Genomic DNA, 27,656 nt, shown 5'->3' with positions numbered 1-27,656 from the left:
ACGTCCGTCTTACCAGGGGGGGGTGTTGCCGCACCTGGAAAGGCCCCACGTTAAATTCGAACTTTAAAAAAAAGAGTCGAACATATTGCACTTGTATTTATAAAGTTAAATTTATTTTATAATTTATAATTCACTGCTAAAATTTTGTTCTCAATTAATTTTCAGTGAAATGTCCTTAATCCTTGATTATTTCAGATCGCTTATCTTTAAAAGCGCCCGTGAACCAGTTTTCATATAGGTAAATCAAATTCCTCTTAAACAGATAAATGTCAAATTTACAGCTAAAAACCATTAATTTTCCATTATCCATTAATTTGGCCCTCTGTCTCTGTGGATAAAATATAAATTCTGTATTTTATGCCCCCTTTTTACCGGAATTAAAATGCAATCGTTTCAAATTAAATATTCAACTTTTATTTCTTCAATTTTCCAAACTAAGCCACATGTAAGCATACCATTAGAACATCATAATTAAAAAATCACCAACATGCTGTACAATTATTCGAACTCTACTTTTTGAACACACACCCGATATTAACTACATTCGAAAGAGACCGATATATAAAGCATTCGACTTTGGCCTTGGCCAAACACAAACAGCAATATTCCACCATCGACCATTTTCTTCACCATTTCGTTCATTCTTCGTTTTTTTTGATTAGTTCGATTTGAGCATTCTCTCCGTGAAGAAAACAAATACAAATCCGTGAAAAACGCAAATTGTTTTAATCAACACGCGCAATTTTTGTTTTTCTAAATAAAAGAAAAACACCAAATTCTTTTTAAAGAAATCAAGTTAATAACTTAAAACAAAAACTACCAAAGTAAAAAAAAGATTAAATGTAAAACAACAAAGTCAAAGAAAAGAAACTAAAACGGAATGGGCCAAGGCAGCGTGTAGAAAAAAAGGCCAGTGTCTACCTTTTTGGTTTCGCGTTTTGTGAAGATGAATTTTTCGCTTTGAAAGCAAATTCAGTGGGAAAAAGTTTGAGAGGAAAAAGTGAAAAAATAATTCAATTTGTGCTGCTGTCACATAAATTCAAAAGAATATTCTGAAAATTCAATTGAAAAACTTTAGAATTTTGTATTTTTGGAATCCTCGTTATCGCGAAAACGAGATCAAGTTCGTTTGGTCGTTTGTGAAGAGTGATTAGTGAAGTGAGGTGAGGTCTGAGGTGTTCTATTGCGTGACATATTTTTGGATTAATCTTATCATCCCACAGCCTACGCACATCTCTAAGATTTGGGGATCTATTATTGATTAAAGTGATTATTTTTGCTTCATAAATTCATTAAAAAACAGCCTAAAAGTTAAAAAAAAGAAGAAATATTTTTTAACAAGTTCAAAAAAAAAGTCTCAACTTTGACAGTGTGCGTGGCACTGTGGCAGTAAATTTGAGTTTCGTGTGTGTAAACACAGGAAAACCCAAAAACAACAAAAATATCGTTCGCGACTCGCGAGTGCAACGATAACAAGTTTTCGTCATCGAAAACACATCCCGTCGTCCTTGTCTTACTTGTTCGCAAACGACGTTCTGTTTCGATTTACACACTTTCGCCGCAAAGCAAAAGCAATTGTTCTTGGTTTTTTGGTGGCTGTAGTTGTCGTCGTCGTGGTCGTCGTAGTGTCGCGCGCGTCGAGAACGTGTTTAACGTTAACCAGAACAGGAGAAGACAATAACAAATACACAGTTTTATTTTTCTTTTGGCTTAAATTCGAAATCAAAATTGCGATAGTCGCACATCAATTTAATTGAATTGCATTTTATTCTCTCAATAACTTTAATTGAAATTAGTTTGGTGGCAATTGATTGATTCATTCATTGATAATAATAATCGCAAACGGAATTCAGATTCAGAATCGCAATGGCTGAAATTAGTGATGTGAGTGACGTTTTCGATTTGGAATTGCACGAGGAGGAAAAACATCGAGACTCGGATGACGATATTATCGAACTTGATGATGTAAGTAGAAGTACACATATGCAACAAAATATAACGCCTTCTCGCTCATTTAACGTGCATTTCCGTTATATATTTTGCAATTTATATTTTTATATACATACATATATATATATTCACGTGCAGCTGCACTGGAGTAAACAATGAGTAAAACTATAAAAACGGTTCTTTTTGTGCTGTTAGTGTTGCTGCTGCTGCTACTGCTGCATGCGCGTGTTTTGCCTTGTTTTTGTTGTTGTTTCTCGTTGTTGGCCTTATAATAATTTTTCACACGATTTATTTGCTCTGCGAAATAACTACGACTACGAGAACAAGAACGAGTACGAGTAGGTACTATCATGCAGCACTTTTATTGGGTAGCGATTTATGTATGGTTGTTTCGATATGCGTGTGGGTCGAATGAGTACGAGAGAGACGGAGCATGACCAGATTTATTGTTTTGTCTAGACAAATTGTCCAGAAATGTTTTTTTTTCTTCTTCTTTCCTTCTTTATGGGTTTTATTTTGTTAATGTAATTTGGATTTCTTGCACAAGAATTAAAGGAATGTACCTACCTTCCTGCTACTTTCCTGCAATAATTAATTTTTGAAGGTTTTGGATAATTAAATTCTGATCAGCAATTTTTGTGGTCTGTTGATAGGTAAAGTAGGTAGGTAGGTACCTACCTGCTTATGTTTTTTGAATAACTACCTATGTATGTTCTTTTGAAGTTTCACCTGCCACATTTGCATTGTGTTGTGTTGAATACCTGCCTCTGCTTTAAAGTTTAAACCTGTTTTGTGATTTGATTTTGGAGGATTCCCAACTAGTTGAGCTATTTCTAAGGAAATATGACTGAATCCGATGCTATGATAGCTATGCTTTTTTTTATACATAGGTGCAAACATCTCAGCGAAAATGTTTTGCCCTCTTAACTTCGAAAAAAGAACTGATTAATTTTCAACTTAAGAAATATCTTGAAGAACGAAAACTTCTTAATGACCGGGAGTTTGACTGTAACAATAGATTCACTGGTGATCTCATGGTTTATCTTGCGGAACAGTAGAACAAATTTTTACATTGTTTTGGAGAAAGTGAGATTGTTGCACTTGATATTTCAAAGGCATTTGATAGAGTTTGGCAACAAGCTCTCTTTATCGAAAATGCGTGCAGTTGGTATAGACGAATCCCTTCTTCGTTGGGGTAGAAACTACCTTTCGGACCGTTCAATTCAAGTAGTATTGGACGGGTTCAACGGTTTTTATAAATGATCTTTTGTCGGAAACTTGTAAACCACTAAATTGATGGTACCCTCAGCTTCTTATATTCGTTTTTAGATTCTCATTCTTGTTCTTCGGATGTGGAACTTTAACGGCAAGGTATGATAAGCTCGTTAAATTCTTAGGTATATTGACAGCATTGTCCAATGGAGAATAAAAAATCATGTAGAATTTAAACTCAATGCTGTTTACTTTCTTAAAAGCGTTACCATCCCCAAATGCCACTATCTATGGGTGGTACTTACATCGAAGAGACTTAACAACTTTCAATTCTTGGTATGTGCGTCACAAACCACTTGTTGTGGAGTGATCACATATTTCACATCGCTAAAAATGCAGCTAAGTGTTTAGGTTTTCTCAGACGATGCAAGAAGTTTTGAACCCCTTCTGATCCGACTATAATTTACAAAGCTTTTATTCGCCAAAAAACTCGAGTCTAATTCTCATATTTGGGCTGGTGTCCCAATAACGCACTTGAATTTTCTGGCGAGAGTACGATAACTTAGACGACAACGTTTAATGAAAAACTTGTATAGAATAGTTGAAAACATTCATTTTTACTATGGGTGGTTTATCTTCCCCCGTTTAGGCGGTAGGGGCAGTTTAAAAAATATGTAGGTACGTTAAATGGAAAAAAAAATTACAAAATATTGGTAATAAATATTTTTTAAAACCAACACTTTTGTCTATTATCTTGTTTTTCAATCAAGTAAAAACTAAAAAACTAAAAAATTGTTTTAAACTCAAAATTTGTGCAAAAAAAGGTTTAAAGTGTAATTTTTCAAAACTTTCAGACTATCTACTATTGTTTTTTTTAAGAATTCATTGCTCTTATTTAATTTTGATAAAAAACTGAAAACTAGTTGATTTTATGTCTTCTAGTTCTTGAGAAAATTGAAAGTATAGGAAATTGTTTCTCTTGAACACCGCAGCAAGGCCTCACGCCTTTTATTGTTTTATAGTTATTTTTATAAACAATGCTCTAATGAAATAGCCAGTTGCATTCCTCCCCTTAAACAATTCAACGGTAATACCCGTTTTGCTAAGAATGTCCATCAGTTTACCCTTGAGGCCAATTTCGGACGCACTGTTAAGTACAAGGATTCCTTCTCTGGCCGCACTTCTCGAACGTGGCTTACCAGGCTAAATATTTCCCACTTATCACAATGTGTAGACATTTAAAACCAATGTGCATCGGTTTCTCCTTTCTAATCCTATGCTCCTTTCCTAATTTCTCACACTATGTCTAATCATTATAAGGGTATTCATAACCCCTTTAGTGCGCGCACAATATATAAAAAAAAATAGAGAATGTTACATGTAATTTAATTGTTGTAGGTATTTAAAAATTTGAAATTTATTTGCGATATTATAAAAAAGGGCCACAATCCATGGCGTGATCGGTCATACCATAGGCCTAGAGTCATTCCCTGCTTTTGGTAAGGAATTGAAAAATCCTGGTGTAACTTTCATCAAGTGCTTCTCAATTAAGCAATAGTGTAACTGAAGGTCCCCTTTTCATTGGAATTTCTCACTCAGAAATGGGTGAGAGCTGTAAGCTGCTAGGCCTTGGTTGTTTTCGAGCTGTTGGAATTTTATGAAAATATTCGAAATTTGATGTGGCAACCAATAGAAAGAAAATGATTTCTTGTTCCACATACATTTATATATTAATTTTATATTACTTGATCATTAAAATAGCAGTGTTCTATAAATATTTGGTATTAGAATGTTTATTTTGAAAATTTCGAAAAAAAAAACAGATTAAACCGTAAAATTAAATGATACCCATTGAGCTTGTTTAATTTACATAGATTCAAAAATATCGGTTGCAAAAATTGAAAAGAAATGCCTAGAAACTAAATTATTAACTCATTCATAAACGAGTGAAAAACCACTCGGATTTGATGACCAAAAAGTAAGTAAGGAACACAGGTACGAGTAGGTAATATTTTATTAATGATTAAGACAAAAATGATGGTTTTGTTTTAAACTTAAAAAAAAAAAAATAATTTTAATCTATCGAAATTGATAAACGTCTATTTATCAAAGGCTTTTTTTTTAATAATAATAAATAATGTTAAATCTCCTGGACTACTATCGTTGATCGTTAATGTCTGCTTTAGTTGTATTGCGAATATGTTTCGAGTTAGCATTTATGTATGCCTCAAGAATGTGTCATCCAATACCACAATGTCCCGAAACAAACCAGTAAACAGTCAAAATAATGGTTTCGTGCCTCTTAACTTCAGTTTTGGTCTGTCCAACGAAAAACCAGAATATAAGAAAATAACTAGTTAAAAAAAATATACAAAAACCGTTTGGTAATGTGAAAAAACCAACTGAGATTTTCTGAACGACTTCTCCTAGAAATTTAACTGGTCACTATGCTTCCTCAATAGTGGCGTGGCTCCAGTGCGGATATGGTAACAAACTAAGTATTTTGTTGAATAAGAGATTTTGTCCTAAATGTGGAAGAATCTACCAAACCCAAAGAAAACTCATTATTTAATTTCGGTTGTAAATAAATTATTAAGATCTGAGATGTAGTCTCCGTTGTTGAAAAGTCATCGCCACTGAGGAAACCCACAACAAGCTAAAAATACCTGTATCGAGCATGCTCGACGAATTAAATGTTTGCATGACCTCAAATTATTGAAACAAGTTGTCCCAAACCGTCTTCGTAAAACCACGTCTTCGTCGGTTTCTACGCTCGTTTTCAATAGCACTCCTTTTTTAAGCTTGATTGATAAAACCAATTTACTTGCAACACAGATTGCCGTCAATTCGAAGCTGACATTTTATGGGACGAATTTTCTTACATCCTCGTGCAATCAAAAGTGTATTAAGAGACCTTATCATTAAAATTTGCTGGTCAATTGATCTATTGGGGGCATTGCAAAATATTATTAGTACGGAGTGCTGCGAATTAAATTATTACCCGTGTTTTGTTGGAAAATCTATTTATAGTACAGTTGGATTTTATACGAATAACAAAAACAATATCCGCAGTATGAATACTACCGATAAATATTAAAGTTGAATCTTACTTTGGATGGGTTTTTGACATTTATACAAGTCTCGAATCTATCTTATGAGATTTCGTTCTCAAATATTGTTACGATTGATATGTGTCTCGATAGCTGTGTTCGTTGAGTAGTTGTGCATTTGAAATCATGTGTTTTCCATTCAGGACAAAAATCAATTTGTTACTGTTGATATTATTTAGTTTTGTTAATGACAATGGACTAGCTGGGCTTTTTTTGCAATGGAAACAAGATAATTAAGTTTTGCACCGCACAAAAATATTTAAAAATGATAAAATTTGAAAGCAATTTCTAAAATGCAAATGATGTTTTGGTGTTACTTATGAAGTGAGATAGTTTGATTCGTGTTAAACAATGAAGAACTGAATAGTTCAACACCATATAAGAATATGCTACCTACTTCACAAATTTTGACTCGACTCCGATCCCCGGAATCGAGGCTAATCAAGCTCATTTCAACTCGATTCAGGCATATTAAGGATTTAGACGAGCTTCAAGCTCGCTTCTACACCACCTGTTGATGTAGTAGGCTACGAACAAACCCCATTCATGAAATAGCTTACACGATTTAACCCCTGGTCTTAATTTCGCTATTTTTTTTGTTGAATTTTTTGATCAATTATCCTGGCAAATATTCAGTTGTATCAACTTTCAAATATAGAATCCGGACTACTGAGGATCGTTTTTTGGAAAGTTCTCACTGTACTATATATGGAATGCCAAAAAAACACGGCTATTGATTTGGTATAAAAACATTGGTCATCTTTGAGATGTCAAGACCTCTTTAAGTATTGTACCTATATGAGACAAAGATTAGTCACTCATAAAGCATCGGTACATCGACAGTTCGTAGAAAGTGGGGACCATCTGAAACCTACCACAAGCTCTTGTCATGTGTTTTTTTTTATTGTTTGTTCTTATTTCTCTATATTGAGAAAATACATACAGAGTTGAGTCCAAAAATATTAGATCTGTTCTGTACCTATGTATATCCTTTCTGCTTCAATGTTGCCAGATTTAAGAATGTATTTAAACTAGAAGTTGCATATACAGTGTCGAGCAAAAGTCTTGGTACCCGTGTGGGTATTCTTGAAAAATGAGTTGTGTAAATGATATTAAGACACAATTTTCAATTTATGTTTTGATTTATTCAAGTTTAAGTTTATTTAACAAATAAACACAAGAAAAACAGAAAAATATCCTTCAGGGATCTCAAAAAAGTTAAAATAAAAGTATTAGTCCCTAACAATAGTGCAAAAGTTTTGGTACCCTAGAAGGACAAAAGAATTTAATTCGGTTTCGAATGTTTTATGTTAAGAATATAATTACCTAATATTTTGTGGGAAAACCTTTGGGCCTAATAACCTCTTTTAAACGATTTGGCATAGAGTTCACAAGTTTTCGCGTGACATCTGACCCTATTAATTGCCATTCTGATACCGGGAGCTCTTTAAGGTGGGTTTTGCTCGTTATATTGTGTTTTCGGAGTCGTTTCTCTAAGACATCCCATAAATGTTCGATTGGGTTAAGATTTGGGGGGGGGGGGAGGTGTAACTAGCATGTGGGGCGTGTTGTAGGAGAACCACAACTTTACATTTGTAGCCGTATGCTTGGGATCGTTATCCTGTTGGAAGCAATATGTGTCTACGATCCGAAGTTTCTCTGCACTTTGTTGTAAGTTTTGTTTTTAAATGTTCAAATTAACTTCCTTATTCATAATTCCATCAATTATTGTCAAATTCCCGACACCACTGGATGACATACACCCCTATACCATTACACCACCGTCACCCTGTTTCACATTTTTAATTATGTTTTTAGGATTCAAGGCTTCGCCTTGTTTTCTCCACACTCTAATCCTCCCATCTGAGCCAAAAATGTAAAATTTCGACCCATCGGAGAATATTACGTTGTCCCAAAATTAATTTCATTTATTTTTATAATCCTTTGCAAAGTCCAGTCTTTTCTTTTTATTTTTTTCACTTAAGAACGGCTTTTTACGAGGTGTGCACGACTTAAACCCAGATCTCTGGAGCGATCTTGCAACTGTCCACGGAGGAACTGTTTTATTTAAACTTATCTGTATATCGGTAGCAATCTTTGGAGTACTTTTGAATGGATCTTTTTTTATTATACTCGCGATTTTTCGTTCATCTCTTTCTGTAAGCTTGCGCGGACGACCAGACCTGACTTTATTTTCGATTCGGTTTTCTCTATTGTAACGGTTAATCACATTTTGTATGGTAGTTTTGGGTCGTCCAACTATTTTATTAATTTCCGCATAACTTTTACCTTGCTCATGACAATAAATAATAATTTGACGCTCATTTACCGTTAATTCTTTTCTAACCATCGCTTTTTTGGTTTTAAACAACAAAATTTCTTTAACCTTAACCTGCACGACCGATCGCTTTGTACTGATTGACACACACATGTCATATTACGAGCTTCATGTAAAAAAAAAACAAAGCCAACAGGACCGTTACAAATTTAAACATTTAAAACTAGTAAAGTGCAGAAGTACCTAGACTTTTGCACTACTTTTTTCATAGATTTCAAGGTTTTATTATTTTTTGCTAGAAAATAGAATTTGTTTTTGAATTTTTTCTATTGGTAAAACAAAGAATAAGGTTTTATCATAATAAAAACTTGATGCATAAAAATTAAGTCCTTAAGTTTTCTTTTCTTTCAAAGCTTTTAATGACATGGCACTTTGAGTACCATGACTTATGCTCGACACTGTATGTAGTTTCATTTTATCAACAATTAAAACATGTGAAGCCATTGTTTGGATTTATCAGTTGTAAAAGTGAACCTAAAGTTGCTATTACAAAAAATAAATTAGGTGGCGCAACAGTCGCTAATGCTTACGTTTAATAGATTAAAGATACTATTTAAAATCTAAATATCCATTTCAAAGAAGGATTTCATAAAAAATATTCCTACACACTCAAAAATTAACTACAAGGACCCGGCATATTTAATCAAAGTTAGGAGTAAATCCTCCATTTGCTCTTTTATCGAACAAAAAAAAACCCATGTGTTTGAAGTTATTTAATCAAATTTTATTCCTATTTAGCAACTTGAATGTTACTTTCATATACATTCAACCAAACTTAAGTGTATCAATTTGTGTGTAAATAATTCTCCCACCCAAGGTCGTCAGGTAGATAACCTTGTTCTAAATTGCAATCATTACAGTCATCGTCGCTAACGAGTCTGTCGCATGGTCAAATGTCTGTCACTGAACCGCATTTAATCACATATTTGTTTGCACAAAACAGTCATACAAAAGATGTAGGTACGGGCATATGAAAGTCTTTATTAGAGAAAAAAAGTTGTTGTGGCCTTAGAATATTCTTGTTCTTCTTATGATCTATACAAAAACTCTTTTTAATTAAAGGACTCATCGGAAGTCAATGTCTTTTTTTCTGGAAACATGAACATTCCTATAACTCTTCTCTTGTATATAAAATAAATATCCACATACAATGTGAAGGACATCTTCTTTCTTTCTTCTTAGAACGAAAATCTACACTCTTGGAGAAATATAAAAATTCTGATGTGAGAATCTATTTTTGGTAAAGGAAATGCTACGAATAAAACAAAATTGGGCTTTAGGAATGTTGATTCCGAAAAGCTCTAGATGTATTTCGTGTATGAATGTATCAAATGCTTCCCCCCCCCCCTGCAAGAACGTTTCGCAGAAGACAAAACTATTCTCGTTCTGTCTGTGTTCTGTTTCTGTTCTTTTTGAAATTTGTATTTCTTAACGGAACACCCATTAAAATTCGATAACAAAAAAAAAAAACTTCAAGGCTAAGAGCATAAAAATTCAGAACCCTGTATCTGGTCTGGGATTGAGTTGTATGGTGGAAGCTTATTTTTTGTGTTTAATTTTTCTACACAGACAAAAAAGAACCAGCGACGAACAATGAAGCACAAAAGCAATAGAAGACGGTTGTGTTTTGTTGTTTAACTTTTAACAGTTTGGATGTTTTTCGTTCAATCTTTCTTAGAATTATATGTACATATGTTTGTATGGGTGTATAATTTGCTGGTGATAAAAAATATCAATTTTGTTTTACCTTCAAATGTATGGGTCTCATGTAAAATAAGAAAACAAAATGTGAACTGTGAGCAAAGACACAGAGTAGAGAAATAGGTATTAGGTATTTGATTGAAAAGATGAGGTCAATAAACAGACTTTGGAACAATCAAGGTCAATTTGAATAGGAACACCTTTAATAAAAATGTGTTTTTGTTTATTTTTTTTTGTTGTATCGTTTGTTGAGAACACAGTGGGAACCATAAGTGGGCACGCACAATATTTAGTTGTTTAAAGTTGGAATCTGATTGATTAACACAACAGACACGTTGACTGTTTACAGTATATATTCTTATGTCTGAACTTGTAAATTCAACTACTTCGAACATATAATTCCTCCACAGCTGAGGTGAAAAAGTATTAAGCTGTCAGTCTGCTTCGTTCCTAGTTTTTACTTTCATCAATGGAGACGGGAAATTGTAGAAAATTAAGTTCAAAACCAAACATTTTTTGCCAATAGACAATACAAACATAAGTTTTCATTATCTTTGCTTTTTTTTGTTAACGATTCCAATTACAAGGATTTTTTATGTTTCCTTGTTTGATAACAAAAGTTGATGAAGAAAAAAATAAATTATGGTAGGTAACTCTAATCTTCTCAAAGTCGAATTTGTTATTTAGTGATAATCGAAATTTTATTTTTGATATCAACGTCATAGGAACCAAATACAGTAGAATCTCGAAAAGATGAACAGATATGAAAAAAAAAAATATATAGCTTTACATAAAAACATTGAACAAAATAACAATTCATTTTATCTTTAAAAAACATAAAAGCATAACTAAAATAAAAAAGTTGTTCATAGGAGTTAAACAAAACGGACTTATTTAGACCTTTTTCTTAAAAAACTGCTCTATAGTAGACTGTCGCCCGGAAGAAAGAAGTCTCTTTATTGCTTTCTCTCGTAAATTTCTTAAGCTTAAAAGTGTCGATACATCGGCCTCACATTGCTCTGGCCTCTGCTGGTTTAATTGCTTCTATAACCTCGACTACACTATCGTCTGAGGAAAGTTCTTCTTCATCAGAAGGCAGCTGAAGTACATCTTCATTCCATTCTCTTATATCGTTAGAGGAACATGGAACTTTTAAATAAATTTAAATGTTGACAGTTGTTTCAATAAATAAAAAATTATTGACTTACGTCAGGAAAAACTTCTTGTAGCATACTCAGTGCTGTGGTTGAAACCTGGTTTATTTCCTCCAGTTGCATTCTTTGTTGTAGTACAGCAAGAGGGACATCTTCGTCCTCGTCACTAGAAACAGCTTCATATGCAAACAGTTCATGCCAACACTTTTCAATAACTTCTGGTGTAAGTTTGTCCCAAGCTCCTTGAAGGCATGTCAGAGCGTCACGTAAATTAAATTTTTTCAACATCTTTCAACATCTCGCCCTTTAGAGATAACATCTGACAAAAGGCTTGTTCGGTAGTGCAACTTTGTGAGCCTTATTACATTTTGATCCATTGGTTGAATAAGTGGTGTTGCATTTGGAGGCATGAACATTGTCCGAATGCAGCCATCATCGCTTTGAAGTTCATTTTCAGGTGGATGACTTGGGGCATTATCAAGAATAAGCAATCCCTTTTCTGAAAGGTTATTATTCTTCATAAACTGCCGTACCTTTAAAAGAAATCTAAGATCGCAAACTTAGTTTTTAATTCATAACTAGTACCTGTGGAACAAATTCTGAATGAAACCAGTTTTTAAAAATTTCTTTTGTCATCCATGCAGTCTTTGAGTTGGTGTATGTCATTGGAGGCCTAAAATTCTTGAAGCACCTGGGATTTTTTGCCTTTCCAATGGTCAGAAGTTTTAACTTGTGCTCACCAGTGCTGTTCGTGCATACCAAAAATGTAAAGCGATCTTTTGCAATTTTTCGTCCGGGAGCTGATCTTTCACCAGAGTGGAAACTGTTTTGCTTGGGTTCATTCTCCAAAATAGGCCACTTTCATCGGCATTATACAATTGTTGTCGGCTGATACCGAAGTCGGCCATAGTCTTCTTTAATTTCTGTTTAAAGGGCAGGACAGCGTCTTTATTAGAGCTCAGTTTTTCTCCACCGATTGCTAGAAGCCGAACTCCAAATCTAGCTTTGAAATTATTAATCCATCCATCACTCGCGTTAAATGAATTTGTCTCCTTGAAAATAGCGTGCAATTTTCTGGCCTTGGTTTTCATCATTATCCCTGACACAGGAACATGTCGGTCTCGTAGCTTCAGGAACCATCTATATAAAGCCGCTTCCATTTTCGGCATTTCTGATTTATGCAATGTTTTGCGTTTTTCCGCTCCAGAAATTGATGTTTTACACACTCTCGAAGTGATTGCCTTACCTTTTTTTTATTCCAACAATCGTGGATATAGCGATTCCATATTTTGTTGCAATGCTTCGATAAGATATTCCATTTTTTATGTCATCTAACACAGCACACTTTTGTTTAAGGTTTAAAAACTTAACTCTACCTTTCACGGGATGCATCTTTCCTCTTCAAAATTCACTTTTAACTGAAGAATTTACACAAACTGTGAGCAAACCACGCCCAAAAGAACCGTTACCAAAATTTTATACAGTTACTAAACAATGTGACGACGAAATAAAGGGTGAGAAGTAGAAAAAAATCGTATAAAAAATAAAGCGGTCATCTTTTCGAGTACCCAGATTTCAACCCGTTCATCTTTTGGAACACTGCAATGGTGAGGAAAAAAGCGTTCATCTTTCCGAACTGTTCATGTTATAGAACCGTTCATGTTTTCGAGATTCTACTGTACTTAAAAAAAAATAGCTTTTTGTGATCTCTCTTTTAATAATTACTGTTTCACACACAATTGTGTCTATTTTAATAGATTATTTTTGTGAAATATTATTCTGACGAACCAATAAACAATTTTTGTATTAAATACATGTTTAAATAAAATAGAATTCAGCTATGAAAAGAAACATTTTATTATTTAAAGGTACATCTACCTACACCTACGATAATATGAATGAATTTAATTGATCTTCTAACTATAGGTAGGTGGTATACAGAGTTTTAATTTTTTTTTTTGATTATCTCAAAAAACAATTTGACATGAATTGCAAATAACTTAATTATATATTTAGGTAGCATTTTGAAATACAGTGTATCAATTTCATATTCGTACTCCTTCTTTAAAACTTTATATGTTCTCCACATCCTAAATGGATTGATGTATGACATTAATACCACATGCAGGTTAAGTGTGTATTCATGGTTGATTTATTTTATCAAATTTTCTTATATGTTAAAAATCATTTACTAAAATTTGTTAAAATGATAAAAACTACGGTAAAACTAGATCAACTTCGTATTCCTACGATTTATTTAAAGTATTCTGAAGTTATTTACCATTTGTAAAAGCGTTTTGGAAAATTTGTCTCAGAATCTAACAACAATGGGGAAAAGCAAGTGAAACCTTCGAGAACTCATCGTAAAATACCACCAAGAAGGTAAATCTTATAAGCAGATTTCATCTTTAATTAATCGAGCTAAATCAACAGTTCAAAGTAATGTTAACCGGTTTGTAAAGGATTGAAAACTTACTCTAAGGGAAAATCAGTAGAATCAGCACTTCACTCGCTGGTACTATTGAACATTCCCTCGAATACAAAGAATATAACTTAGTAGCGTTCCTAGATATTGAAGGAGCTTTCAACAACGTCAGTTACCAGGCGATCACAACAGCAATGGATAAGCTAAAATTAGAGAAATCACTCATAGATCTTATAAGTCTCATGCTCAAAAGCAGGACAATAATTTCTAAGATGAGAAGTTTTACTACCACCAGATCGGTGAATCGTCCTTTCACCTCTTTAATGGAACATGGTAGTAAACGACCTACTTACAGCATTGGAAGCAGAGGGTTTCAAGGTGATTGCCTATGCTGACGAAGTTGCGATATTCGTATCTGGGAAGCACCCCCAAGTTCTCTCGGAACTCCTACAAAATGCCCTAAACATAACTAAATGGGCTAAGCAATGTGGATTGGACGTCAACCCACACAAAACAGAATTAATACTCTTTTCAAGAAGATATAAAATTCCTCAGATTAGCCCACCCAACATTAGAGGAATACCATTAAGCTTTTCCGATCAAGCTACATATTTGGGCCTCATTTCAGACAAAAAACTAAATTGGAAGGCAAATATTGGTGAAAGAGTAAAATAGGCTACTGTAGCGCACTTTACTTGTAAAAGGGCCATAGGATCAAAATGGGGCTTCTCCCCAAAAATTACCCACTGGCTATACACTTCGGTAATTAGACCGATACTCATTTATGGAGCAGTCGTATGGTGGACCGCACTGGACAAGATGGTAAATCTAAACAAGCTCATCAAAGTCCAGCGGTCAGCAAGTATGTGCATCACAGGAGCACTTCGCTCAACACCAACCGCAGCACTGGAAGTGCTTTTAAACCTAACACCACTTGACATCTTCTCAAAAAAGTGTGTAAGGCTTAGAGCCACCTCTCAATGGACCAGTAACAATACTGGACATACTACTATTCTAGACAGTTTCAGCACTATCCCAGATCGCTTAGACTATACCACCCCAAAAATGGTATTCGGTAAAAGCTTCCATGTGTCCATCCCTTCAAGATCCTCCTGGGAAGAAGAGAGACCCCTGGAAGACGATGCGGTACACTTCTATACTGACGGTTCAAAGACCGATCACGGAGTTGGAAGTGGTATCTATTCAGAACAACTGAATCTCAGTCTATCCTATAAACTTCCCAATCAATGAAGTGTATTCCAGGCCGAAGTAATGGCGATTAAAGAAGCACTATCCTGGCTCAAAGAAAACGTTATATCTTGTAAGGATATACGAATCTTCTCAGACAGCCAAGCCGCTCTTAAATCTCTCGCCTCTGTCTCCACAAACTCTCAAACAGTCCACGATTGTCGATCATCTCTGAATGAGATGACGGAACAGTTTAACATTTACCTCATTTGGGTGCCGGGCCACAGAGACATTCCGGGAAATTGCAAGGCCGATGAGCTCGCCAAAAACGGAACACTTCTGCCTCATGTTAGACAAAACCATAACATAGGAACACCACTTGCTACATGCAAATATCTTCTCAAGCAATATGAAACAACAAATGCTAGATGGTCACAGAGTACCACCTCCCTAGCAACCAAGCAAATATGGCCAAGTATTGGCTTAAAACGGTCAAAAGACTTGATGTCACTGAGCAGACAAAGTATAAGCTCTACAATTGGAGTAATAACGGGACACTGCCTCATAGTAAGACATGCTCTGAGGCTAGGGGTCTACACAAATGACTTCTGTAGAAGCTGCATGGACGAGGAGGAAGAGGAAACAGTCCAACACCTTCTATATACTATACATGTCCAGCACTCTCCATTAGAAGAAATAACTTTCTCGGTAATCCCTTCTTCGATAACACAAAACGTCTCTCTAACTTTATTAAAAGTACGAAATAGTTTGTTTAAGTTCATTACTTTCCCATGAGTAACCTCACAATGGACCCTTGAGGTCTACGTGCGTCAATGACATCTGGACAGCCACTCCAACCTAACCTGCCTCGACAAGGCGTATTTTCAGCTTGCAAGACAAGAGGATAATTGTGTGTGAAATAAATAAAAATCGAAAGATAAGTGCACCAAATTTGGCCAATCCCGGGAAGAACAATTTTGTACTGAAACTTTGCCGGATTGTGTTCGGGAACCTAGTTTTAACAGAAGAGTATCGCTCAAAAGAACATTTATTAGTCATGCCAACAGACTTAAATGGCTTGAATTCGCCAAATAACGGACATTTTCACAGATGAGTCAAAGTTCAATATAAAAGACTTTGACTTCTGGAGAACGGAAATTTTCACAGATGAGTCAAAGTATGGCAGACAAATGGTTTGGCGTAAGCCGAATACTGAATGCCTTCCGCAAAAAAAATAGATGAACCGTTAAACATAGTGGTGGTTCGGTGATGGGTTGAGGTTGTTTTTCAGCAGCTGGAGTTGAGAAACGGCACATAATTGCAGGAGTTATGGATCACAAGATCTACATCGATATCCTAAAGACCAATTTAAATGATAGTGCTAAACAAATGGGTCTAGAAAACAAATTTACTTTTTATCAAATGTGGTTCTCTTTACTTGCAAAAAAGTTTTGGAAGCACCCGACAATCACCAGACATTTATCCGATAGAGTATTTATGGGACGAACTGGACCGCAAAATCCGCAAATACAACATTAAGAACAAAACAACCTTAAAGAGAAAATTGTGTGGACACAATTACATTGGAAACAACTGAAAAATCGACAAGGTCAATGCCAAGACGATTGAAAGCTGTAATTGCTTCCAAAGGTTATGCCACAAAATATTACAGCCTCATTGTTTAACTGATTAAAACAGGGTACGAATACGACATCGATCCGGTATCATTGCAGTTTTTTCTTTAAATTTTTCAAGAAAAATTAATTGTACCAACTATAAAAATTCTATAAAACATATCAACCATGAACTAACTTAAATTGCACTTGTTATTACTTTTATATCTGCAGTCATTTTGGATGAGGAAAACATTCAAAATTTTTATTGAAGGGGTACGAATATGAAATTGATACACTGTACCAATTTGGTCATTTAAAAAAAACTATAGATTTAGGTAGAAAATATACGGGAACAAGGTAATAGTTTTTGCCTAATAAGCTTTAAGAGGGCAATACAAAATTGCTCAAGTTCACTTTAAATGTTGTTAAAATTGCTAATTTTGTATTAACATCGATTGACCTGTTGCTAATGACAAAGCTATTTAATTGTTTTGTCAACATTGTCACAATTTAATTTGCTATCCAATTTTCAAATAATTATTTTGATTTTGATCTTGAAAATAAAAAGCAAAACTGCTGGCTTGGCTATAGGTGCAAATTGGAGAGGATACACACCAGGTTCATAGAAGGAAAAATAGCGCATGATTAAGGAAATATCGAAAGGCGTCATTATAACATGCATTTGCTAGAGATTATCATAGTAAAATTGTGAGGGGAAACCGAACAAATTTTTTAAGTTAGAGAACTTTTCTACGAAAACAAAGCAGATATTGGGTCATATGCTAAAAGATGAGAAAGTTCTCAGAGTCAGATCTGACAAGCTTGAACTCGCATGCGAGATCGATGGAGCAGCCTCGGACGAGTTCACTGTCTATAGTTCTGACTCAGTGATATGAGAACGTTCTGAAAGCTCTTTGTATGCACTTGCACTAGTTAAAACAGCAGTTTCTGTGTGGTCAGTCAAGTTAATGATTTTAAACAATAGTGCTGACCATCTTTGTGAATTTCTAGTAAAAGAACTGAAACTAAATAAAGTTTTACTGGAGAAGTCGCAGTTACCAGTTTCAAAGGCAAGAAAAAGAGATGCTATGCTTAAGATCATAGAAGAAGATATCGTTTCGACGATAGTCTGACTTCACGTAAGACGATAATCGTCAAAGTGATATGGCCAAAACGATAGCGTTTGCTCGATAGCTAATTAGGTATCGTCTGCTATTAACTAAGCTAATTGAAGTAAAAATATTAAGTTTTTCTTACAAAACGAAAATAAAAAATCAAAAAAATATAATTAGTACGGTAACAAAGAAAATTAATAGATAAATCAGACCCTCTATCTATTCAAACCCATATGAATTTTTTGTATATACAAAATATAAGTATATTAATAAGGAATCCTTCTTCTTTCTATGTTTGACATGCAACGGTATTTGTATCACTCTTGCACAGAGCACTAATCCAAAATAGTTTCGGGAACAACACATATTTTGGAAGCCAAGTATTGTCCCCTGTGGATAAAATGGAGTCCTATCTTGGATCCCTTGGATAGAATTATGTTTAATCTTATTGGCCGAGGAAGAATGCTCATCCATACATTTTATTAACATTTGCAGCCGATTTTGGGTTATAAATTATAATTATATTTATTAATTTACAATATCTGATATACAAACAATTTTTGAAATTATAGTTTCATCGTAGGCAGCAACAAATAAAAGCACAAAAAGTTACATTAACAATTATATTAACATCACAAAACAGTTGGAATGGTTATTGACAAGATATTTTTTTCAAATTTTCAAAGTTTCCCATAGAGTAAAACCAAGTTTAATAACATTTTCAAGTTACCGAACAAGGATTATTTTTCGTTGAGTCAATTTTGACACTTCAGTCATAGTATAAGAGTATTTGAAATATACTGAACGATCTTATACTGAAAACGATTGACGAGACGATAGTGATAAAGTTACGTGAAGCAAATTATTGACGATATCGCTAATGATAATCGTTTTTACGATTATCTTTTTGAAAATTACGGAATGACTCCCCAGGTATGACATATGTATATGTATTTGCTTATTACTAATATAATCTACCCCACTGTTTAGGAGGACTCTCTCTAGGTTCTCGCCAGAGAAAATCGAGCAGCCCAACAACAAGCTTAGCAAAACTGTCTTTTGATTCACTCCATACTTTTTGTTGCGACTTGCTGTACCACCCTATATATCGTTAATTGATGGACACCAATGTCTTCACCAATACCGCTTTAAAATCCTGGATATCCTACATAACGCAGAAAAATCCTCATTTTTTCTTGATGAGTCAAAGCACCATCGCGTGTTTCTAGGAATGGTCTCAAAAACTCATCAGTCAATAATTGTTTTACTAAATCTATACAATTTTCGAAAATCTTCACCAATTGGACATGTTTTATTTTTAGAAACACGATTTGTAACAAAATTATTCAGAAACTCGGTCATTTTGATAGCTGTTTATCACCTGAGTAAAAGAAAACTCATCCTCAACAATTTGTGAGATCGATTTCATGCAATCGAGTGTTTGCTCATCTTTTTGCATATCAAAACTAGAACTTTCTCACATAGAGCTTTCGTCGAGAGATCGATCGCAACACTTTGAGTTTGAACTCACAGCTTGGTCTCTGTATTTTTTTGTTTCCATGAAAGTTCTCAGAAAAGTGAGTAAAGAACATGAATTCATCTTTTTGCATATGAACCATCGTGCGCAAGTCGTTGATGCGCGAAGAAGAACCACCTCGAAAAGTAAATCCCTTGGAGCTATGGTTGGTAACAATTAGGCAGGCGCTAGATGCAAAAGTGAAACAGTTTAGGATCTTCAATTCTCTGAGCTGATGCCTTCTGCCCACGATAGGAGAAGTGTAGAGATTTTGAAGTATTCTATTACCGAAACTTTTCGTAGAGCCATTATCGATGTTGATGGAGTGAGACATTGATCTTGACAATAAAGTAAAATTTCAACGACTCATATGAAGAAGTCAAGTAGATTGGCAAGAGAACAACTTGAGAGTAGAGGAATTTAGCGGCTTAGTTGACTTATGCAAGTGGATGAGTGGTAAATTGGCAACCTAAGAACCCAGAACTATACGGCTTAAAATCACCCATTATAAGTTTCCAACAATTGAATGCGATAATTCTTAATCCAACGCAAAATTGATTAATTATTGTATATCCAATGGAAAAAATTGCAATTGTGAATATTTTTCGGTACGTCTGTGATATGGTTTCATAGTGTAAATTTTCCCAGCTGATAAGTTATCAAGGGGTTTTCTGAACTTGGAAAAAAACAGAATTCTTCGAATCAGACGAGAAGCATAAAAGTAAAGATAACTATAACAGAGCTGCAGTGGATGGAGTCCGTGAACTTGAAAATTTAATTTGACCCTGATTTTTGTTTCTCATGTTCTTATCTCACACTCTTGTTGTAACTCTTTTTGTTTTAAAATGTTGATAAAAATTTGAGTAAAAGAATGCAAGAAGTTTGAGAATGAGTTTGGTCGCCAATTTATCTCATGGAATATAAATATTCCAATCCCAATCAGATCGATTTCAAAAACACCAAAACAAAAAACTAGTATGGAAAAATAGCAGACTACGAGACAAGCAAACTCCATTCAACACCAAACAAAGACAACACCAATTTTACTCGCGCAGTGATGTCATTGAACCCAAAATAATTTGCCATATAAGGGGACAACGATCTTGTAATAGACAAGACGAAAAACACGTCGTCGTTGCGCCACTAGGGGATCACCCCTAGTGTCATCGTCAGCAAGTAGAGTCTTTTCCCTATACCAACAACTAGAATACAGCAACAAAAACAAAAAAATAACTTTGGTGTGACGAAAAGTTTCCAAAGGTGATTAACCGAATAAAGTGATTTTCGGTTTGGGATTTTTTAACGCGCAGCTGCTGCGGTGTTTCTACTGCCGCCGCCGCCGGCGCGCCGATGCACACGGCTAGTGTTACACAATTAACTTCGGTTTACTGACATGCCAGTCTGGTTTTATGTTTTTTTTTTTTCGTTTTTGTATGTCTGCAAAATCTTCGGATCTTCAATATTTATGTTTGCACAAGAAGTGCTAAAATTAAGACCGAAAGATGGGAGTTATTTGATATGAGTACATTATTTCCATTCTTGTTGACAGCAAGAGGGGAAAAATGAGTTACGGTTTGTTGACCTTGTTCTTTTTTTTCTCTTCTTTTTCAAATTTAATTTTTCATCTTCCTACTCGTACAATGGGAACTTATTATGAAGCTGTCGTTTTTCCTCTTGGCTGCTTCTCAATGAGACTCTATTAACTTAAATGACCGTCAATATTCAAGTATTTTGGTAGTTGACATAACAACAATAACAACCACGAATAAAAATGATTAAAATCTATTTCAAGAACGGATGTCAAAATTTTATAAGACATCTATTTATAGATTGCGTGTCTAAGTGATTTTAAGTTTTTTTTTTTTTTCAATTCGGGTCGCCTTCTTGTCATTGCTCTCATTTTCAACATAATATTATCATAGGTAGGATTGGAATAAAATGTTGTCATCATTTTTTATTTATGTATATAAAAATAAATTTGGCAGAATCTTGTAAATTGCATTTTTTGCTTAAAAATATTTTATAAATAAATTCTGCAGACAAGCGATAGACGATATTGTTTAATTTTTGTCATTTTTGCTCAAATTGGAGGTGGTTTGTGTGGGTATTATTTTTATAACTGAAAAGCTGTGGCGTCAAAAATATATTGATACATTAAAAATATTAGTTTACAAATAAGATTTTATGCTTGAGTTTTTGGCTGTTTTAAAATTAGTACAAAATAAATGCATGTCTAAGAAACTGAATGTAGGTAAAAAATGCATAGGTATGTAGAAATGGAAATAGTAAGCAAAATACAGTTTTCTTTTTAAAAGGAATGCAATAAGGCAAACATATGGCTTTATTAGATAGAGAATAGCTTTCTAATCACACTGAAACTCATTCAAATAATTACTTCGGCAATTCCAGGTTCATTTTTGAAAAAAAGAGTCTAATCTACTCCGACTCAAACTGTCTCTGAGGATTGGCTTCTAGACGTTCGAGTCTATTAACGATGCAGTTATAGTCGCGTGCCTTCAATTTCCGTGACAATCGCACCTAAGCAAGCAATTCGAGTTTTTGTTAAAATTTATGGCTAGTTTATTCGTGAATTCAGTCTCAAATTTCTGGCTTCGGTATCCAGATTCTTTTTCATCATGCATTGACGACAGGAATCATGCACACAAATAGAAAACTATCACGAACTTTTTGCACTAACTTGAGTTGAGCAGTTGCGGTGAATGCTTCGTTTCGGCACATACCACTGACACCTCCTAAAGCGATTCAATTCGTCCTACAATGAGTACTACGAAAGTGCACGTTTAAGTGGCAACATTCCGCCAGAAGCTTTCTATTAAGACAATCGAGGGCTGATACAGGATAAGGAAGGCGGTTCCGCTAATCTACCACGTCAGCCGTAAAACTTAAGACAGGCGACTCCTTTACAGTCAAGACGTCCTCGCACTGGACGGATCCAAGCGCCTTCTGTTCGGTAGGATTGTTTCCGATAGGGACCCAAGAGATAGGGTGAGGCAGGAGAACCAGTTTTGGTAGCTTCAAATTGAGAATGTCATTTAAAGTTGTCTAGAGCATTTAGTCTTGGCAGGCTTACATAGGTTCAAGCATTAGGTCAGGGACAAACAAAAAAACTTACTGTGGCTGTTCTAGTTTTTTTTTGTATATTGCAATGACTGGTAATGGTTCGTGGGCTGAGATTGAAATTTCAGTCTGTGTACTTCCACACTAATTCTAACAGGCCAGCTGTTTTGGCTAATTTCTCGTGTCAAACAAATCCAGTTAAAGAAATAGTTTCAAAGAGAACCGTTGGGCAGTACGAGGAAGCCAATAGAGGTCTCAATAATTTCTTCAGTATCTTTAACTGGTCGCTATGCTTCCGCGGTAGCGACGTAGTCTCCAGTGCAGATATGATTTCTAGTACGATTCATCTGGAAATGGAAACCTTTATCTCGAATAGGGTTAAAAGTATTAAACCCAAGCATATTCGATATTGCCAAAAATGCTGCTAGGTGCTTAGGATTTCTCCGACGGTGCAAGAAATGTTTTACCTCCTATGATCTGGCTTTAATTTACAAAGCCTTTATTCGTCCAAAACTTGAATATAACTTGCATATTTGGGCAGTTGCCCCTTAAACAAGTTTAAGCGTTTTGTACAGGATCAAAAAAAAAACTTTGAAAATGATGAATGATGAAACAATTACGTCACTTGAACACCGCCGCGATGTTTCATGCCTTTCGTTGTTCTACCGATATTTGTATAAACAGTGTTCTGTCGAATTAGCCAGTTGAATCCCCCCCCCCCTCAAACAATTCAGCCTTAATACTCGTACTTCCAGGAATGCACATCAGTTTAACCTTGAGCTCAATTTCGAACGTACTGTCAAGTACAGAGATTCTTTTTTTAATCGCACATCGAGAATGTGGAATGCTTTACCCAGTTCTATTTTTCTCTATCATTTTGATATTCACAACTTTAAGACCAATGTGCATCGGTATCTTCTCCTTAATCCTTCCCTATTTTCCTAAAGCTCGCGCACTGTGTTTAAACTTTAAAAAGGGGATTAATAACCCCTTGTGTGCCCGTTTATTATAAAAATAAAAAATCACGGTTCGATTCGAGCTGCAAAGAGGATATAAAGGAGAAATAGGTGTTTTAATACCAACCAAACTGAGGAAAACCGGAAAAAGTTTAAGCAAGCCAGGAAAGCCTGCAACGCCTATATTCGAAGGACCAAATTTTTACATGACCAAAAATTACGGCGAAAAATATTGCAATATCCCAAAGGCAGTAAGAATTTTTGGTCATTTGTAAAAAACACGAGGAATTCTTCCTCTTCCTCGGTTCCTACGTTTGTTCTCATTGGCACTCCTTACGTTAGCTCTATTGATAAAGCCAACTTATTTGCAAGACAGTTCGCCGAAAATTCTACCTTACCAGATAGTGTCATTACTCCCCCAGTTCTTGAACGTTCTGCATTTGTTCAGCCAATCCCAAAAAAAAGGCGAATCTTCTTCTCCCATAAATTACCGACCGATAGCACTAACGTCCCTTCTTTCTAAGGTCATGGAAACGCTGATTAATTATCAGCTTAAGAAATATCTTTAGGAACGGAAGCTTCTTAATTACCGGCAATACGGCTTTTGTAGCAATAGGTCCACTGGTGATCTCATGGTTCATCTCACCGAACAGTTGAACAAATCCTTACATGCATAGTTTTGGAGAAAGTAAGATTATTGCTCTTGATATTTCAAATGCATTTGATAAAGTCTGGCATCTTGCTCTCTTATCGAAAATGCGTGCTTTCGGTATCGACGAATCTTTTCTTCGTTGGATTAGACATTTTTTTCGAACCGTTCAATACAAGTTGCTTTGGACGGATTCAAGTCTGAAACTCATAAAATAAATGCTGGGCTCCCTCTTCTTCATTTTTATAAATGATCTCCTGTCTGCTACTTCTAATCCACATTGTTTCGCTGACGATAGCACTCTTAGCTTTTCATATTCGTTTCCAGACTCACAACCCTCCTATTCGGATGTGGAACTGCAACGTCAAAATATGCGTAGCTCATTAAATTCCGACCTACACAGCATATTACAAAGGGGAATCTAGTGGAATTTAATGTGTCGAAGGCGCAATGCTGTCTTGTATCGTTAAAGCGAGATAAACCCTCTTTGCCACCATCTATGAGTGGAACTTGCATCAACGAAACGGAAAATCTCTACATCCTCGGAATGTGCATCAGCAACCACCTTTTATGGAGCGATCACATACGCGATGTTGCCAAAAATGCCGCATGATGTCTAGGTTTTTTGAGACGTTGCAAGTTTCTCTCCGTCTGATCTGGCTTAAATCTACAAAATCTATATAAGTCCGAAACTTGAATATAACTCCCATCTCTGGGCTGGTGCTCTAGTTACTTATTTAAGCCTCTTGGACACTATTCAAAAAAGAGCTTTTAAAATGATTGGTGACATTAACATCATCAACCCGATTCAATTCGTTCCGCTGAGTCAGTATCAAAATAACCTATGATTCAAGATGAAACCACTAAATGGCCCACACTGTATGTACAGTGGTGCTAGACACATTCCGGATTTTTTTGGTCAAGTTTATTAATTCATGTTTTGCTACCCAAGAATGTACAAATTTTGTTTGTATATTTTCTATAATGTAATTAGATCATACAAAAATTAAAACAAGTTAAAATAATCTACCCAATAAATGATGTTAATAAAAAGTAAATAAATTCAGAAATTCGTCTGCTAAAAACTAACAGGATTTTTGTCACTAAATCTTAAAAATTAATATTTTGTGCTTTATTTTTAATAACTTCTTGGCATCGACGAGGCATTTACATGATTAAATTGTCGATTATGGAAGCAGGATTATTCTCCCACTCTTTCTTTAAAGCTGCAAAAAAAGAACTTGTTGAAGTGTGCGTTCTCTTTCCAACCCTCCTTTTTAAAACACTCCACAAGTTCTCGATGGGGTTTAAATCGGGAGATTGGGACGGCCACACTAAGACACTAATATTGTTTGTTGCAAACCACTCTTTTAGAAGCTTTGAAGAATTTTTGGGATCAGCTGAAAAATCCAACGAAAAGGCATTTCCTCTTGCAGCATTGTTGACTCCAAAATATCCCTATATTGAAAACGGTCCATGATTCCTGCGATTTGATCGGACCAACGGCTGAACCGGAAAAGCAAACCGACCATCACTAAGGCACCACCGTGCTTAACCGTAGGGAGTAAATCTGCTGGCTTTAAACGTGTTCCTTTCGAGCGCCTTACTGTCATTCTACCATCCGAGGAAAATAAGTTAAATTTGCTTTCATCACTGAAAAGCACACTTTTCCATTTTCTTATAGTCCAGTTCAGATGATTTTTTGCAAATTTAACGCTGATGAAATATTTGAATTAAGAAATTGAAGGTCTTTCCGAAACACCTATCATATTTTACCTTTTTTTACGATAGTTTTCAGTGAGTAGTGGCTTTTTTGCTGGTAGGAACACATAAAGACCGCATTCCATTAAACGAATCCTTACCGTAGATGGTGCTATAGATAAATTTAGATACTCACTGATGTTCTTCGAGGACGCAAAAGGGTCCTTAAGAACAAAACTCTTTATGCGCCTATCTGTTTTAGCTGTTGTTTTTCGAGGGCGTCCACCACGATGTTCTGCTTCTACTGATTTTCCGCTTCTAATCTTTTTGATAATGTCAAAAACTGTTGAAGTTGGAATTTTCGGCATTGCAGCAATTACATTTTTTTGTACCGGCTTGATACTTTTCTTATAGTTTATAACAAATAGCGTTTGTGTGAAGTGTTTTAGCCATTTTATTAATCGAATTAATTTCTATTTAGACAGCTCACAACCTGCTTACTTTTCTTAATTAATTATGTTATCCAAATGACAAGAAAAACCGTTACCTAAACATCAAGACTCGAATTTTTGCATAAAATCCGGTTAGTTTTGAGCAGGGATGTTATGAGTTAATTTAAATATTTTATATATTTTTTTTACCATCAGATCATTATTTTTTTTAAAGTAATTATAAAGTATACCAATATGTTTTTGAAATAAATACAAACAACAGATTCAGTTTGATTTTTCCTAGTTGATATTAAGGATGGCATTATACAAACAAAATCCGGAATGTTTTTTAGCATCGCTGTATATTTTCAGATGTTTTTCCTTCCCCAATAAACAGTTCAGCTGATCTGAGTTCTTGTTACTAGAAGTAAGTCCTTTAGATCCAAAGACTTCCTTTTACTTGGATATTGCGAAATTACATTGCGATTTATATGACACATTTGCAAATTGTGAAATGTTTTGTTCAATAAGTCTTAAAATCGTACAGCGTATATCATATTTCTGATGGACACGTTCAAAACTTAAATTGAGTCATTCAGATTCAACTGACACATCCAGAATAGTTACCATGGATTTAACTGACTCATCCTGCATAGCGCCGCTTATTTTTTGGATATAAAGGGTGATTTTTTTGAGGTTAGGATTTTCATGCATTAGTATTTGACAGATCACGCGGGATTTCAGACATGGTGTCAAAGAGAAAGATGCTCAGTATGCTTTGACATTTCATCATGAATAGACTTACTAACGAGCAACGCTTGCAAATCATTGAATTTTATTACCAAAATCAGTGTTCGGTTCGAAATGTGTTTCGCGCTTTACGTCCGATTTATGGTCTACATAATCGACCAAGTGAGCAAACAATTAATGCGATTGTGACCAAGTTTCGCACTCAGTTTACTTTATTGGACATTAAACCAACCACACGAATGCGTACAGTGCGTAGAGAAGAGAATATTGCGTCTGTTTCTGAGAATGTTGCTGAAGACCGTGAAATGTCGATTCGTCGCCGTTCGCAGCAATTGGGTTTGTGTTATTCGACCACATGGAAGATTTTACGCAAAGATCTTGGTGTAAAACTGAAGCCGAACGATCTGCCACAACGTCGAATTTTCAGTGAATGGGCCCTTGAAAAGTTGGCAGAAAATCCGCTTTTTTATCGAAAAATTTTGTTCAGCGATGAAGCTCATTTCTGGTTGAATGGCTACGTAAATAAGCAAAATTTCCGCATTTAAAGTGAAGAGCAACCAGAAGCCGTTCAAGAACTGCCCATGCATCCCGAAAAATGCACTGTTTGGTGTGGTTTGTACGCTGGTGGAATCATTGGACCGTATTTTTTCAAAGATGCTGTTGGACGCAACGTTACGGTGAATGCCGATCGCTATTGTTCAATGCTAACAAACTTTTTGTTGCCAAAAATGGAAGAACTGAACTTGGTTGACATGTGGTTTCAACA

At 35.1% G+C, this 27,656-nt stretch overlaps 1 protein-coding gene across 1 annotated transcript in view; it reads left to right on the top strand.

Annotated features, from left to right (window-relative positions):
- The first annotated feature begins 662 nt into the window (after positions 1–662).
- Positions 663–27,656, top strand: part of LOC129944096 (ribosomal protein S6 kinase beta-1) — a 100,681-nt gene continuing 73,687 nt past the window's right edge. The window contains exon 1 of the mRNA XM_056053284.1: positions 663–1,965. Coding sequence (XP_055909259.1) covers positions 1,867–1,965 — 99 coding nt within the window. The 5' untranslated portion in view covers positions 663–1,866. The remainder of the gene's footprint in view (positions 1,966–27,656) is intronic.

Source organism: Eupeodes corollae, chromosome 2 (genome assembly GCF_945859685.1).
Source record: "Eupeodes corollae chromosome 2, idEupCoro1.1, whole genome shotgun sequence".
NCBI lineage: Eukaryota > Metazoa > Arthropoda > Insecta > Diptera > Syrphidae > Eupeodes > Eupeodes corollae.
This window is presented reverse-complemented; position numbering and strand designations above follow the sequence as displayed.